The sequence below is a fragment of the Anomaloglossus baeobatrachus genome, chromosome 6 (genome assembly GCF_048569485.1).
Source record: "Anomaloglossus baeobatrachus isolate aAnoBae1 chromosome 6, aAnoBae1.hap1, whole genome shotgun sequence".
In the NCBI taxonomy this organism is placed as follows: Eukaryota; Metazoa; Chordata; class Amphibia; order Anura; family Aromobatidae; genus Anomaloglossus; species Anomaloglossus baeobatrachus.
The window spans coordinates 517,849,555-517,867,953 of NC_134358.1; the positions used below are offsets into that span (position 1 = coordinate 517,849,555).

General features: G+C 42.7%; 1 protein-coding gene across 1 annotated transcript in view; it reads left to right on the plus strand.

The window, feature by feature from the left end:
• The window catches only part of PARD3 (par-3 family cell polarity regulator), an 807,488-nt gene that overhangs the window by 498,145 nt on the left and 290,944 nt on the right, over positions 1 to 18,399 (plus strand). Inside the window, 3 exon segments of the mRNA XM_075315482.1 lie at positions 1,354 to 1,543; positions 7,936 to 8,084; positions 17,053 to 17,097. Of these exon segments, the coding sequence (XP_075171597.1) occupies positions 1,354 to 1,543; positions 7,936 to 8,084; positions 17,053 to 17,097 (384 nt within the window).

An 18,399-nucleotide genomic window follows, 5' to 3' on the forward strand; every position in this document is an offset into this window, starting at 1 on the left:
CCCTCCCTCCCTGTCCTTCCTTTCTCCCTCCCTGTCCTTCCTCCCTCCACCCTCCCTGTGTAATAACAGAGATAGGGGAGGAAGGACAGGCAGCAGACAGGGGCGGGAATAACTAGCAAAACCCGACCCACCTGTTAGATATTCTGTTGCACCTATCAATCAAATAACAGAGCATTTCACAAACTTTACTTGCCTGTATTTCAGAAAGTATAAATCTGATCTCACAACTAAAGGTAGGTATAGAATCCGCATGATAGCGCCAGTATAGCACTGGCTTTACTTTATATATTAAAATCCTGGTGATTTTGTTTTCTTTAACAAATTTCTTCAGGAATTGTAATTTACACCATAACTTTTTTTTTTCACTCCACTTTACAATAAGTCACATCTCCATTAGTAGGTGGAAATTTTGTCTAGAACGTAACTAACACATGTAATGTTTTGCAGAGCTTGCACCTCTTTGACATGCGTTTTAGAACATTTTCCCAAACCTATTTTGCTTCCACTTAAAGGGAAATCTGTCAACAGGTTTTTGCTATGTAGGCTGAGAGCAGGATGATGTAGGAACTGAGCGCCTGATTAGAGTGATATCACTTACTAGGCTGTGTTTTTGTTTAAATAAAATTAGTGTTTTATCATCAGTAGATTATCATTGGAGGACTAACTGCCTTGTGGCTCCTAGTCCAACCACACTCCCACCACTGATTAGCAGCTTTGTGTCAATACAAAATACATTCAGAAAGGTGCCTATCAGTGTGGACAGGAATATACACAGCTCAGTTTTCAGAGCTGTTATACCTGCAGCAGAGAAAACGGATTGTATCTACACCCAGTAAAATAAGTGATACATCACTGGGATCGAGGTTTCTGTCTGTACATCAAGATTACATAGCAACAACCTGCTGTCCGATTCCCTTTAACCCAAATACTTATGTCGCTTCTCAGCTATGCTGTATGTTATGTATCACTATTGCATGTTCACCATTTGGTATTGTTGCTCAAAGTCTTCTTTATCATCATCCCATTGATTAAAATGGCTTACAGGAACATTTAGCAGTATTATACACGTGTAGACCACATAAGGACTACTTATTATAATCTGCATGTACTGGCAGTAAGAGTGCATCGAATCAAAGTTGGCAGAACCTGTCAGTTTCTGTAGGACTGGCTGAAAATCTGATGTTTATGGGGTCTCTTGACTCTACCCCAATAGATGAGGTCCGGGGTGAGAAGGATCCAGCAGCGTAAGCCCCAATCCTTACAGGGAGTGACAATACGCAGAATATTCTGGATAGCTTTCGGCTTTATCAGCATACTTTCCATTGACGCAATGCTTTTATGTTCTTTGCACAGGTAAATACCAACTCTCCCCAACAGTGAATATGCCTCACGATGACACTGTGATCATTGAAGATGACCGGGCCCTGCCGCTGCCTTCTCAGCTCTCCGACCAGTCGTCTTCCAGCTCTCACGATGATGTCGGGTGCATTACTGATTCTGCCGGTGCCTGGTCCAAAACCGTAACTAGTGAATCTACGGAGAGGTGGGTATCGTCTGATCTAGACCCTACTATATGGCCAATTACGTTATGAAAACCGCGTATGAGAAGACATAACGGAAATTAGTTTTGTCCCAAAGCAGTCTACAAAATAAGTACCGTAATTTTGATTTATTCAATGTCTTTTACATCATCTGCCGCTGAGTAAAAATCCCAAGTGCGATAAGCCACTAATTATTGATGACGGAGGTTGAGGTGTTGCAGCCGAGAGACCAGTGTAGTTCTTCAAATTGCCTGTAGACGCCACTTTGTTTTACAGGTTTTTCCGGCTTTCGGAGCATAATGATACCCAAAGAGATGATCGTCGACAAGAATTTGATAATTATTAGAGAGTATTGAAGACTTGAGCCCTCCCTGCGTAATTGGGGAATTATGCATTAATTTGCAAGCCTACTAATTATGTACATCAATAAGCAAAATAAACCTCTCTGTGGAGCCACCTCCTAAGGCTGTCGTGATAATTAACACAATCAGTGAGAATTATTATAGACGGCCTCTGCAATCGGGCCTTCTCCTGAGTTTTCTTTGAGTAGATCAGCAAGATTGTGGAGAATTGAGCGCGGGAGTCCACCTTCCCTGTGCTGCTCCCCTCAGCTCTTCTCCACAGCTGCATATGCAACCACATTAATTCATATACACAATATGGCAGCATGATTATGTTGAACACTGTGCCTAAAAGATTGCTTGCTAAAAATGCTTAAAGGGGTATTCCCAGCTCCAAGATCCAATCCTAATATGTAGTAATTCTGAATAAGAGGAAAAAATATTGGCACATCCAACGTAAAATAATTTCTTTCTTTATTTTCACATAGTATTAAAAAAGTCCATCCATATTCAGAAGACCCTGACGCGTTTCCGACGCAAAAGAGCGTCCTTAATGATAGGCCTATGATTAAGGACGCTCTTTTGCGTCGGAAACACGTCAGGGTCTACTGAATATGGATGGACTTTTTTAATACTATGTGAAAATAAATAAAGAAATTATTTTACGTTGGATGTGCCGATATTTTTTCCTCTTATTCAAGTTATAGTCCACCTGGCGGACTTCATATCGTTGCACTCCATGGATGTGTGGTGACATATTCCATTGGGCGTGTCAAGCTTTCCTCCACTTCGTCTGTTGATGTAGTAATTCTGCTCTATTCTCATCTGTTCTAACAGGATATGTGTCATCAAAAAATAACCTATTTAAATCAGTATTTTATTTTTATATATTCTATATATTACAAAAAAAACATTAAAATCTTCCAGTGTACAGTTTAGCCCTATAGTAGGCCGATACTTCCAGTTTTGAAGAGATAATTTCTTACCTTTTCTGATAGTGATAACAACTAACAGCCACTAAAGTGATCATATATGGAAATCAGACCGAATATTATATTATTATTTTATATATATATAGATATATATATATATATAGATATAGATATAGAGATATATATATAGATATAGATATATATGTAGATATAGATATATATGTGTATATATATAAAATATATATATATATATATATATATATATATATATATATATATATACATATATATATATATACATATATATATATATATAATTTTATTCACAAGATAAACATGTTAGAGAAAATTCTTACCAGGATTTAAGTTAGGTGAATCAATAACTTTCACATTACAAACTGTGTGTAGTTTTCAATAGTTCTGTGAGATCCACTTAGGCATGTGTACTCCTTTTGATAATCCATGTCAGAATGGCTGTACAATCCTTTCAGCAAGTTCAAACTTGACCTCCACCTACCTAGCCTGATTGACAGCTCCTCAGCGCCCCTCCTCCCTGCTTCTGCTGAAATCTCACACTGCTCAGTACAAGTTGCAGCGGTCAGTCAGGCTGGGTGGAGGGAGACTACATACACTTAGGGGTACTTTGCACACTAAGACTTCGCAAGCCGATGGTAGCGATGCCGAGCGCGATAGTCCCCGCCCCCGTCGCAGCTGCGATATCTTGTGATAGCTGCCGTAGTGAAAATTATCGCTACGGCAGCTTCACATGCACTTACCTGCCTTGCGATGTTGCTCTGGCCGACGAACCGCCACCTTCCTAAGGGGGCGGGTCGTGCGGCGTCACAGCGACGTCCCACGGCAGGTGGCAAATAGAAGTAGGGGGGCGGAGATGAGCAGGACGTAAACATCCCGCCCACCTCCTTCCTTCCGCATTGCAGCCGGGATGCAGGTAAGGCGATGTTTCTTGCTCCTGCAGCTTCACACACAGTGATGTGTGCTGCCGCAGGAACGGGGAACAACATCGTAACATCGGTCCTTCCGAAATTATGGAAATGACCAACGCTACACCGATCATATGATTTCGACGCTTTTGCGCTCGTTAATTGTAGTGAAAACAATTCACATACTCCGATGTCGACAGCGACGCAGGATGTGCATCACTTTCGATTTGACCACACCGACATCGCACCTGCGATGTCGTAATGTGCAAAGTACCCCTTAGTCTCATGAGCGCTCACTCTCTTGCTGAACTCATAAAATACTCTTTAATAACATAATTATAATAAACAGCCATTCTGACCTGGATTTTTAAGGTATAAAAGTCTGATCAGGTCTAGATGATATATTAATATATGCAATTTGTATTGTGAGATGTGATGGCAAATCCGCTACTTGGAGAACTCCTTCCCTATCGGATTGTTTTCCTCTGTTAAAATAACAACACTTATGCTCCCCTCCGATGTCGGCACTCGCTTTCTCTGGGCTCACATTAGGACGTTACGTCCCGCGAGCTCTGCTCCTAAGCAGTTCCGACTTCCCTCTCCCCGCCTTCGGACATATCAAACTACGCTAAGATGTGAGCGGACATTCGCAGCTCTGATTTCTGATAGTCATTTTGTATGACGGTGGGGAGAGGAAAGCCGGCACTGATTGGGTGGAGGGGCTCGCGAGATGTGACGAATTCAGGCGAGTGAGTGCCGATACCGCTGCAACGGCATCGGCAGCAGAGGGGGAAGTAGAAGTGTTTTTATTTTAATGAGGGCAAACACTCTGAGAAGGGGTTGTTTGAGTAATGGACAAGCTCTTTAATTATTTTAAAAAGAAATAATGTAGCAATTATATTTTCTTTAAAATTTGGTTGCGCGGGAGGATATATATCTAGATTCCATTCAACAGATTGTTAGACTTGCTTGTTAAAACGCTTTTACCTTAGGATATCTTCGTTGTTTTGTTTTTTATTCTCCACCTATACTGTGACCCACACATTCTTAATGGATGTTTAAACTACTGCAATTCCTTTAACTCAAGGCGTTCTTGGTGCTGTAAAAGCATATTAGTCATAGGAAAGTACTCAAATGTTCTGCCTATAACTAGTTGTATAAATCTTTCAAATGCTAAAAAAAAGCTTTTTTTCAGCAATCTGTCTCACGTCCAAATATTAACTTAATACATGCCAGTTTAGGTAAATTATTAGCCGGTTAGAAATGACATACTGTATATCCATTCTTCTTTAACCAATAAAAGAAAAAATATTTCATCCAATGGAAGACTGTGAATATTTTTTATTTTGTTTTTTCTTAGAAAAGTTGTGTTCCATTTGTAGCAAACTAATTGGAGCTTAATTTTTGTGAAGCCGAGCTCCAAATCCTTTGTATATGTGTATGATAAAATCTGTGCTACCTTCAGCCACCACTAGAGGGGGTGTAGAGATTTGCTGAGCGCTGTTTACACACTGAACTTTACATTATGCAGTCATCTCCCTCTAGTGGCTGGGAGTCATAATTATCAATGGCAAGTTAGTACTTAATTTATATCATAGATTAATAGTGTCTTATAGTTTATAGAAATGTGTAAAAGTCTTTCAATTGCACAACATAAACAGCCAGCAAAGCTAAAAAGAGGGCTGCTCGGTTCAATTTCCTGCAGTCACTGGGTTTAGACAGACAAACAGAGGGGAGACACATGTTCTGTACAACCTCGAGTTCCGAGGCAGAGACTTGGAGCATTCACCATGGACAAAAGGGGGTTATCCAAACAAGCCTGGCAGCTGTTCTGAATCACAGAGGGAAATGTATGCTGTCCGGCATGACATTATCTCCTTAATCCTTCATGAAAATATTATGAAAACAAAGTGCGCAATAAGAAGGGATTAATATTAGGAATGTTAATAATATGCAGGGTCACCGGGTGGCTAGTCTCTTCCCAAATCAGTCTTGGGGATGAGATGCGCGTCTACAGAAATCTGATGAATATTTTAATAATTGGAAGTAAGAAGGATGAATGTGCTGGTGGGATGCAGCTTAATGACGGTGCTCAGTATTAATCTGGACAAGGTGACTTTCAGGCATTTTTTTATTTCGGTAAATGGCAGCTTGGGTCCATGCATTAGATACAAGTGTGTAAATTACTTTTGCAAATTTTTCAAACAATAGACAGATTTCTTTTTATGAAAAGAAATTAATGTCAATAGAAGGAATGAAAGATTATAACACAAGTTTAGGGGATTTCCTACTTGGTCGGTGGCTTTGTAATTCCCTTGCTGGAGAGGGATAACGTGATCCTCAACCAAAGACCTTTGTTGCAATAATCACATTGTCTGTGGAAGGAATCTTTTCGTTCCCTATAATTCTGTAGAAGGGATGCAGTGCGCATTTCCTTTACCCCTCCCTGCGCAGTGACCTCTGCACAGTTGACAGAGCATGCCCACAACATATTTCTTTAGGCATCAAGTAAAGGGTTTGTTTAGGATTAATTTTTATTTTAACATAGGCTTACACTTGCAAATGTAGAAAATAACATTCACAATTATAGGAGGTAGAGGAAAGCTTGCCACGCCAAATGGAATGAGTCCCCACACATCCATGAAGTGCAACAATTAAAAGTCCGCCAGATGGACTATAACATGAAGAAGAAAAATTGGCACATCCAGCATAAAAAGACCTATGATTAAGGACGCTCTTCTGCGTCGGAAACGCATCAGGTTCTTCATTTTTTGGATGGACTTTTTTTTAATTCTATGTGGAAATAAAGCAAGAATACATTTTATGCTGGATGTGCCGATTTTTCTTCTTCTTCATTCCAATTATACTCGCCCTTATCAGATCTAGTGATGTTGCCCTGGACTTTGACAAGCTGCAACAGTGATGTCCCAACTCCATTGCACATGACCGCTGCAGTCAATCCTTGAGCTCAGTGAGGCAAAAATTTTACAAAGGAAAAATCCCGTGGTCAGTCTTTAATAAAAATTCTTGTTTTTATTGGTTCATATTAAAAAATGTTCATGTACATAGTCCGGACAACAGTCCTGCTGATGCGTTTTGGACTACGTCCTTTCTCAAATGCCATTGAGATTAGATAACTGTGGAAAAAGAAGCGCAATAGGGTCTTACCCCAATAGGGAAGGGGTTAAATAATATGGTTGAACTCACCTATAGAAGTTGTGACAACGCGTTGACCTGAGCATGAAAATAAAGCAACATTAATCTTATATTCCAACCGTCTTTGGTCATTGGCACGGTGTTGAAAACCCATCTCTATTACTCCCAGCTATCAAATGCCATTGAGAAAGGATGAAGTCCAAAACGCATCAGGTGGGACGGTTGTCCAGAATATGTACATGAAAATTTTTGAATGTAAACCATAAAAGACAAGAATTTTTATGAAAGACGGACCACGGGATTTTTCCTTTCTAAATGTTTGCCTCACATTGGTGGATGCCAGCCACACAGTCACTGGTCCGAGGGTCCATAGGAAGATCGGTGAGCTCACTAAACCTCCTTTTGACTTGCGCTCAGTGGCTCGTGCTGTTTTTTTTTTTTTTTTTTACATCTTTGCTGATTCCAGTGTGTGCTGTACTCGTGGCTTCGCTGCTGCTTATGCTGAAATTGAAATCAAGCCTGGACAACCACTTTAATGATTTTTAGAAGTTTTTATGTCAGTAAAGGAAATCTCCTGACTGTTGCTCACAGCTTAGATTAGCCATCCAAGATGTCTGCCTCCGCAATCATGTTAATAAAAATAAATCAAATTGCTGCCACTTCTTGGTTGGCTTGGTCAGCTAGCCACTTTTGTGTGCCTTTATAATGCTACATGGTGGTGCACAGTGTCACATCTCCATTTCGGGTTGCACAAATAGTATAGTACTAAAACTACCTGCAGCAATTTCACCAAAGTCAAGGTCCAGTCCCTATAGTAAATCTTCCCTGAGTATGCTTCATATATGGTCATAAAGTGATACTTTGACCGTGATGGAGACTACCAGGGTGCTCCTTGATGGCAGATTGGTTGATACTTTTTTGGTGGAACCAAGTAGGGCAGTGTTTGTCCTGAATGTAATACTTTATTCTATTTGTAGTAACCATTTTAAATTTGTGTTGTGCTTTGTTGTTTTCCTCCCCGCAGCACTCTGAGCCCAGATGTAGATCCATCCCTTGCCTTCCAGAGAGAAGGATTCGGACGCCAGAGCATGTCGGAAAAGCGCACTAAGCAATTTGGAGACGCCAGTCAAATAGACTTTGTTAAAACTCGGAAATCAAAAAGCATGGACTTAGGTAAAAAATGTGTGTATTTCTTCCTACCCTTTAAAACCAACATGAAATTAATTTCGCTGGCGCTCCATCCCTGTGCGCTGCAGATGCCTCCCCGGCCGTGTTGTCTTCCCCATTGTTAGATCTTCCCATTAAGCGGTGTCCATGTACTTTTGGGATTTTTCCTTGATCCCCTATCAGCAGCTGAGCATCCTTTTAGTGTCTTCTTTTGAAATGCCTGAAAGATAATTCCTAATAGTTCTAATTAAAATTCCTCCAATGCAGTATTTCCGTCATCGCCATCATTATATCCGTATGTGGTCGCGTACAGTATCTGGAATGTTAATGCCCCTTATTAAACCGCTTTACAAGGTGCTGCCTCCCAGAAGTCTGACGGGGGCTGCCTGCGTTCTTAATGTTTTGCCATAAAACTATAAGAATAACATAATAAGATGGGATTTAGCCTTCTTGACGATTTCATAGATAAAAGAGCTCAGCGTTTTCCTTTCTCACTCAGTGGGTGGATTAATTCTCTAAATATCTATTTTTTTTTTCCACCCGATCCTGCCAGATGATGGGATATGCTGCAGTTGGGCGAGCGTTGGCCGTGTGTATGTGATGTCTGCTGTGAGTTGTGATAAGCAGATACTGGGATTTATTCAAAGGTCATCTCACAGCTGATGAACTGGATCATAGCGGCATTATGTGAAATGCAAGCTGTGGAATATCAGACGCGCCGGCTGCAGCTCATTATTGTAGCTCACTGAAAATCTAAATCTAAGGATTTTAGCATCTTATGCTTTATTTTGCCCATGAATAGTATTCCCGTACTTGTCATATCACTTTTGAGTACAGAATTTTCGATAAAATCCCATAAATTTATTTTTTAATCTTTCACAAGAGATAGTTTAAGTACTATTAAAAATGAGCCATTCGATTCGTTCTATATCCGGTCTGGTCCTCCATGGAAGCCTGTCTTCACCTCTGTGCCTGGCCTCCTTGTATTTACTAGACCTCGCATGACATCACAGCATTATGGTGCTGAGAGAGTAGCAGAGGCGCCCAGGATGCCGGGTGCAAAAGTGAAGACTTTCTCCTATGGAGGACTAGACTGGAAACCTTAGCAGTAATTAGTATAACTAGGCACTTCAATTGTTTCAACAAGGAAACTTATTTTTATTTTTCGAAAAATGGTGAATTCCAGTTTGTGAAGACGTTTTGGTCACCAAGACCTTCCTCAGTTCACATGCTGAATGGTCGGAGCTGCCTGGAGTTAGGGCGATAATGTGCAGAGTGGTGTCCAGCACTATCCAGTGAACACCACTCTGCACATTATCCTTGTTTAAATAATTGGAATGCCTGGTTATAGTAATTACTTCTATAGTTTGGGATTTTACCAGTGCACCCTAAAAGTGGTAGAAGTGCCATGTGGGTTATGTATATACACTGCAAACCAGATTGGGAGAGTGCAAATCAAATTGCTCATCACTAATGACAACTTTCAAAACTATATTATGCGCTATTTTCTAATATTATGATAGGAATATGCAAAATTGTATTCCTCGTGGGCTAGAGTAAAGTGTATAAAAGCATCAGGTAAACCTCTTTTATGGAACCCTTAAAGGGAACCTATCTGTTCAAAAAAGCATTATATCCTACAAGCAGGAGCATGTGTGAGCTATTAACCCCTTCCTACCCATCCCTTTCTTGTAAGACTGTGTAATATGAAAGTAATAAAATACATTTTATTACTTACATATTCACTATGTGAATAGCATAGGTCTCTAGCCCCATGGGCGTCGCATCGCCTTGTGGGCGTTTGCATACTTTCCATGGTATCATGCCCCTGTGGGCGTGATACCATGTATTTACATGAGCGACGTTACGTCGGTGCCTTCAGAATCTCGCTTGCGCGCACTTCCCATTCTTGCCGCCGCCTCATCCTGGTGTTTGCTGGTCGGCTTCTGACGTGCACTGCGCATGACATAAACCGCAGGAGTCTTCTGAACATGCGCAGGGCACGTTAGAAGCTGACCAGCAAACACCATGATGAGTCGGCGGCGAGAATGGTAAGTGCGCGCACGCAAGATTCTGAAGGAGCTGACTGTGACGTCGCTGATGTAAATCCATGGTAGCACGCACACAGGGGCGTGATACCATGGAAAGCATGCATACGCCCACGGGGCGATAAGACGCCCATGGGGCTAGAGACCTATGTTATTTCCATAAGGAATATGTAAGTAATAAAACATATTTTATTACTTTCATATTACACAGTATTACAAGAAAAAGATAGGTAGGAAGGGGTTAATGGCTCACACAGGCTCCTGCTTGTAGGTTATAACATTTTTTTGACCTGACCGGTTCCCTTTAAAGGGAATGTCCACTACTAGGACAATCCCTTCTGATACCACGTTTCCCCCAGGTAACATAATAAAGCCTATATTAGCCTCCCATACCGGTGTCCTTCCAGAGGTGACAGGGCTCGTCGTGACGGGGCTCACGTGGGGTTGTGAGGTCACTCGAGCTCCGTGTCCAGTCAATGCCGACTTCCTTCTCACCACCGTCTGACCAAACAAGCAGTCAACAGGAAGTGATCACAGCCGCAGCGCTCACTTCCTGTTGATTATCTTATTTGGTCCCAAGGTGGGGAGACAAAAGCCGTTGATGATTGGACGTGGAACTTGCGTGACATCAAAATCCTACGTGCGCCCCAGCACCGCTAGCTCGATCACTACTGGAAGGGCACCAGTGCGGGAGGCTAGTATAGGCATTAGTATTTTACCTGGGGGAAACATGTGGAATGAGAAGGGATTGTCATAATAGTAGACAACATCTTTAAGGGGATAATCTGAGTCTCCTTCCTTTTTGTGATGGAGGAGAGCGTGGCATCACATCAGCTGATATCTACCGGCTCATGTACACAAGTTATGGGAATTTAAATGGCTGTAACACTTTAATGAGATCCTGTGAGCGCCTGGATTGTCGTGAATTTCCTGCAATCCAATGGGGTTTGTTTTTTTATCAAACCAGTATATAAATGTAATGGTGCCAGCAATATTATACCAGGAACCTCCTTATTTCGAACTTAAACTTTCGAGTTTATGAAAATGTTTTAATTACATAAAGTTTTATATAAATCGTCCTGGATTTACCAAGTTATTGCATCGGCATTGATAGACCTCACTGCGGATTTCAAAATATTAAGTTGGAAATACTCAGGAACTGGGCAAACTCTTGAGTCTTGACATTCGATTCGCAGCTACTGAAACAAAGTGTTTACTTTTCGATTTAATCTCAGCCGCTATTAGTTTAATTGACTGTCTGTGCCAGAGTACTTAGGAAAGCAATGTGACTTTGCCAGCCAGTGGAGAGCAAGGTATTATTTCCCTGGGATAATGAGATTAAATGGCTCACAATGTAGAATTTTAGATGTAATAATAAGGCCAATCAATAGTGTGGCTTGATACAATTATGCAAGGCACGGACATTTACATCCCTGGAGAAACCTGGAGCACATAGTGTCACTTAATAGGAAAGTGGTACCCAGATAATCTGCACTAAAATTCCTGGGAATTCCACTTTAACCCATTGTGTTACGAAGTCTTTAAGGAGATAATTTCCCTGGATTCTAACAACAAAGAGAAAGAAGAAAGCGATAATGTAACCCACTAATATACAGAATAACTAAACCCTGACTTGTGCATGTAAGCAAAGCACTAACATGAACTAATCTTGTGTCCAGTACTTTTCCAAATCTTCCAGAGGAATTAGAGGGGTTCTAGGAAATGAGGAAAATGGATGTCCCTTAAAGCACCATTGTTACTTGTAGCTCAGCTAAGTTACAGTGAATGGCACTAATGGCCCTATAAGCATTAGAAGTTCAGTCCTGCAGACCCCACGGAAATGGGCTTTCTGCAATGATTTACAGAGATTCTCTTCATTGGGGCTAACATTCTAAATTTCCTATTGATATGTCTTTGGCGTATGGGAGGAAACTGAAGCCATCGCGGGGAGAAGATGCAAACTCCTTGGTGGATTTGAAGCCAGGACCTCCAGCGCTGCCCACTGAGCCACCATTCTTTATAGCTTCATACACTGAACAAACATGTAAACCAAACACTTTGTTTGTGCTCCCATTTTTCATGAGCTGAACTCTATCGAAGACTTTTTCTATGCAAACAAAAGGCCTTATTCTTTGAAATATTGTTCACAAATTTGTCTAAATCTCTGTTAGTGAGCACTACTCCTTTTGTTGAGCTAATCCATCCACCTCACAGGTGTGGCATATCAAGATGCTGATTGGAGAGCATGATTATTGCACAGGTGTGCCTAATAGCCCCGTCACACTAAGCAACATCGCTAGCAACATCGCTGCTAACGAACAACTTTTGTGACGTTGCTAGCGATGTTGCTGTGTGTGACATCCAGCAACAACCTGGCCCCTGCTGTGAGGTCGTTGGTTGTTGCTGAATGTCCTGGGCCATTTTTTAGTTGTTGCTCTCCCGCTGTGAAGCACAGATCGCTGTGTGTGACAGCGAGACAGCAACAACTAAATGTGCAGGCAGCAGGAGCCGGCTTCTGCGGAGGCTGGTAACCACAGTAAACATCGGGTAACCAAGAAGCCCTGTCCTTGGTTACCCGATATTTACCTTTGTTACCAGCCTCCTCCGCTCTCACTGTCAGTGCCGGCTCCTGCTCTGTGCACATGTAGCTGCAGCACACATCGGGTTAATTAACCCGATGTGTGCTGTAACTAGGAGAGCAAGGAGCCAGCGCTAAGCAGTGTGCGCTGCTCCCTGCTCTGTGCACATGTAGCTGCAGCACACATCGGGTAATTAACCCGATGTGTGCTGTAACTAGGAGAGCAAGGAGCCAGCGCTAAGCATTGTGCGCTGCTCCCTGCTCTGTGCACATTTAGCTGCAGCACACATCGGGTGATTAACCCGATGTGTGCTGTAACTAGGAGAGCAAGGAGCCAGTGCTAAGCATTGTGCGCTGCTCCCTGCTCTGTGCACATTTAGCTGCAGCACACATCGGGTTAATTAACCCGATGTGTGCTGTAACTAGGAGAGCAAGGAGCCAGCGCTAAGCATTGTGCGCTGCTCCCTGCTCTGTGCACATTTAGCTGCAGCACACATCGGGTTAATTAACCCGATGTGTGCTGTAACTAGGAGAGCAAGGAGCCAGCGCTAAGCATTGTGCGCTGCTCCCTGCTCTGTGCACATTTAGCTGCAGCACACATCGGGTTAATTAACCCGATGTGTGCTGTAACTAGGAGAGCAGGGAGCCAGCGCTCAGTGTGCGCTGCTCCCTGCACGTGTAGCTCCGTGCGGTGGTAACCAAGGTAAATATCGGGTTGGTTACCCGATATTTACCTTAGTTACCAAGCGCAGCATCTTCCACGCTGCGCTGGGGGCTGGTCATTGGTTGCTGGTGAGCTCACCAGCAACTTGTGTAGCGACGCTCCAGCGATCCCTGCCAGGTCAAGTTGCTGGTGGGATCGCTGGAGCGTCGCAGTGTGACATCTCACCAGCAACCTCCTAGCAACTTACCAGCGATCCCTATCGTTGTTGGGATCGCTGGTAAGTTGCTTAGTGTGACTGGACCTTTAGGCTGGCCACAATGGAAGGCCACTCTAAAATGTGCAGTTTTACAGTATTGAGGGAATCCAGGGGGTCAGAAAACCAGTCAGTATCTGGTGTGACCATCATTTTGCCTCCTTTAGTGCAACGCATCTCCTTCGCCTAGCGTTGATCAGGTTGTTGATCGTGACCGGTGGATTGGTGGTCCACTCCTCTTCAAAGACTGTGTGAAGTTGCTGGAAATTGTCAAGAACTTGAACACGCTGTCATGTACACCGATCCAGAGCATGCCAAACATGCTCAGTGTGTGACCTGTCCGATGAGTATGCGGTTTGTTCAGGAACTGTTATGTTTTCAGCTTCCAGGAATTGTGCACAGATCTTTGCAACATGGAGCCGTGCATTATCATGCTGCAACATGAGGTGATGGTCATGGATGTATGACACAATAATGGGCATCAGGAGCTTGTCACAATATCTGTGCATTAAAAATAGCATTAATAAAATGCACCTGTGTTCATTGTCCATAACCTACTCCTGCCCATACTCACCTAGGGCCACTCGATTCCCAGAATTAACATCAGCAAACCGCTCACCCACACAACGCCATACAAGAAGTCTACGGTCTGCCCTGTACAGTGAAAACTGTCATTCATCTATGAACAGAACACCTCTCCAATATGCCAGAGGCCATCAAATGTGATCATTTGCCCACTCAAGTCAGTTACGATGACAAAACTGCAGACAGATGAAGACCCTGATGAGGACGATGAGCAGCAGATGAGCTTACCTGAAATGGAATGAAATGGACAGTTTGTGCAGAAATTGTTTAATTACCCAAACCGATTGTTGCAGGAGATGTCCGAGTGGTCGTTCTCAGATGATCTTAGAGGTGAAGATCCTGGATGTGGAGGTCCTGGGCCGGTGTGGTTACACACAGTCTGCGGTTGTGAGGTTGGTTGGATGTTCTGCCACATTCTCTGAAACACCTTTGGATACGTCTTATGATAGCAAAATGAACATTCAGTTCATGGGCAACAGCTCTGGTGGACATTCCTGCAGTCAGCATGACAATTGCTCTCTTAAATTTTGTGACATCTGTGGCATTGTGCTGTGTGATAAAACTGCATATTTTAGAGTGGCCTTTTATTGTCCAAAGGCACACCTGTGCAATAATCATGCCATCTAATCAGCATCTCGATATGCCACACCTGTGAGGTGGATGGATTATCTCGGCAAAGGAGAAGTGATCACTAACACAGATACAGACAAATTTGTGAACAATACTGTATTTGAGAGAAAAGTCTTTTGGGTATATAGAAAATGTCTTAGAACTTTGAGTTCAGCTCATGTAAAATGGGAACAAAAACAGAAGTGTTGCCTTTGTTTTTGTTCAGTGTAGTTTTAAGGTTGAAAGAAGAAACAAATTGATAAAGTTTAGCTTATAGGCTATGTGCGCACGTCTGCATTCTGGTTGTCAAATATTCTGCAGCGTTTTGTCACTGCATGTGCGTTTCAAAACGCTGCCGAAAAGCTGCGGTCTGGATGCATTGTTGAATGCAGAAATCATGCGTTCTGGATGCTTGCTCTGCCATAGACAGAGTGGGGAAGAGCATCCAAAACGCACAAAAGAAGTGACATGTTGCTTTTTAGAACGCAGCAATTCGGCAAAAAATGTCAGCATGCAAATCGCTGCATGCTAAAACGCAACGTGCGGATGGATTATGCACAATCTTAATAGAGTGTGCTGGGGACGCAGTACGCATGCCTTTACGCTGCAGTGCTAGACGCAGCGTAAAGGCATGCAAAACGCACACGTCTGCACACAGCCATATTCTTAAAGCCCCCGTCCCATTTAACGACTTACCAGCGATCCCGAAAATAATGCGACCTGATAAGGATCGCTGGGAGGTCGCTGGTGAGATGTCACACAGTCAGACCTTACCAACGACGCAGTAATGATCAGCGGCCTTTATCACGATCTCGGCGGGCGTAGGGACCGTGTTAGGAGGTCGTTGGTAGACGTCAAACACAGCGATGCATCCTGCCCAGCAGGACATCACCTTTGAACAAAATGGTCAAGAACATTCAGCAACGACTAGCGATCTCACAGCGGGGGCCTGATCACTAGTAGGTGTCACACTTTACGGGATCGCTACTGCGTCACAGAAACGGTGACGCAGCAACGATCTCGTTAGCGATCTCATTTTGTGTGACGGGGCCTTAAGAGTGGAAGGCAAAAACTCTATGAGGTAGATGCTAATTTCCTCATAAGGAAAAATTCCTTTCTGACTGCAAATATGGCAATCAGACATCAACGTCCCAAAACAGTCACTCAGTCCCTCCAGGCCCTGCTATACCTTTGCCCCGTATGCCTTGCACATCTGCAGCTGGAGCGATTTGTGTCATGGCTGTGTGGGCTCCCGTCTGCACCCCGTGACCCCATTCCTTCTCATTGCTGGCCACAGGCAGCGTCATGTCACATTCTCTCCATCACTTGCAGCATCTCAGGTCTGATTTCTGCAGACGTGTACATGGATATTATCGCCTGGCCTCCTGAACTGGTTTATTTTCTTTTCCATATGGGAATTAGCAATGCAAAGCTTTCCTGTGAATGCAATAATTAATAAGCAGCAATTAATTGTAATGACCCGGCCTTCCTACATGAGATGCAATCATCGTTATTCTGTTGTGTTCGGAATGATCTGCTTGAGGCATGAACAAATGATGCAAATAATTAACAGTTGTTAATTCTCTTTAAGTGGGTGACGCTAACACACAGGGCCTTAATAACATAAATGCCAGCAGTGTGCGGCCAACTACTGCATGGCGTCATTTCCAGTATTAGGCTGTGTTCACACACTGCGTTTTTTACCTGCGTTTTTGGTCCGTTTTTGGTCCGTTTTTGCTGCAGAAATTTCTTGAGAAATTCTTGTAACCTTTCTGCAGACATTCCCCAGCAAAACCTATGGCAAAAAAAATTAGCTGTGCACACACTGCGTTTTTTTCTTAAGAAAATTCTTTCAGTAGATTTTCTTAAGAAAAAGAATGAGCATGTCACTTCTTTTCTGCAGCTAACTGCGTTTTTTGCCATAGATAATTGGCACAATAACGCAGGGAGCAACCAGCGGTAAAAACGCACCAAAAACGCACCGAAAACGCACCAAAAACGCACCGAAAACGCGGCAAAAACGCAGGTGCGTTTTTGGTGCGTTTTTTAACACAGGTGCACTCTTAAGAAATTTCTTAAGAAATTTCTTAAGAAAAATCATTTTTCTAGTGTGAACATAGCCTTAAGGTGGGGGGTAAGGATTCTGCATGAGACTTCTCATTAATGTTCCATTGTTTGCTGCATGTGGAATGTGGGCACTAACTGGGCTAACCTTCTTACATTTACCTTTTTAACAGTAGCCGACGAGGCTAGGATCAGTGCAATGGCTGACCACAATGCAGGTAAGAGATTACGCTGTTGCTATAGAAATGTAGGTGAAAGCAGATTTGTCAGAAGTGCCGTTGGCATTGCATGTCGGCATGACCTTTTTGGAAGGCTGGCAGGCGACTCTCACCGCTGAGAGTACTCATTACAGGCTTGCACCGCTTGACACGCGCTGAAGAGGTGACCAGTGTAAGCGTAGACCATTTCATCAGCTCTGTCCTAATTTTATGTCGCGGTTCCTGTACGACGTTGTGCTTTTAACCATTTATTTTGTAAATATCCTTAAATGCAATCTACCTCCAGATATCACAATCCCAACTGCATACGGTACCGGGCAAAAGTTTGACAGGTGTAGGAAAACTATGTCTCAAAGTATATATGCTTTCCAAAATAGAATTGTTTGCTTTTTTGTTAATTATGAAAAAAAAATCTAAATCAAATCAACATTTGGTGTAATCATTCTTAAAGGGAATTTGTCAACAGGTTTTTGCTACCTCATCTGAGAGCAGCATGATGTAGGCAAAGAGATCCTGATTTCAACAATGTATGACTTAGATTTCTGTGCACAGCTGTTGTGACAAAGTGAAAGATTTTAGATTTTGTATGTAGCAGAGCTGTGACAGCTGCTCACGCCCGCACCAGGCTTTCAGTGTACATTTCCATAGACAGAAGCTGCTAATCACAGAAGGGGGCGGAGTCTGACTAGAGCTTTTTCTGCTGTGACCCACTAATGATAAAGATAAAAGGCTTAAGTTAACATTGCAAGTAAACAAACAAAAAAAGACTGTGTGATAACAGATGCAGGGCTGGAGTCTCTGTTTTAATTCTTGCAGTATGAGATCTTCAGGTTACATTGCAGAAACCTACCTACAGAGTCCCTTTCGAGAGACTCTGTTACCAGGTTTTTGCAACCTAATCTGAGAGCAGCATAATGTAGAGATACAGATCCTTATACCAGCGGTGCGTCACTTACTGGGATGCTTAGTGTCATTTTGATAATCTACTGCTAATTAAACAGTTATTTTATCATTAGAGGACTACTTGGCGTGCTGCAGGTAGTCCAGCACATTCATGAGCTCCTGTATAACTGCTAGATCTGCAGCAGAGAAAACATTGATGTTATCAAAATGACAGCAAACAGCCCAGTAAGTGACACATCACTGGAATCAGGGTCTCTGCCGTTACATTATGCTGCTCTCAAATGGGGGAGCAAAAACTTGGTGACAGATTTCCTTTAATATCAAAAGGAATAGAAAAAATGGGCCTCTCTGTCTTGCGCTGCAGATCAGGAATGAATTAGGTTCTACTATTCTATATAG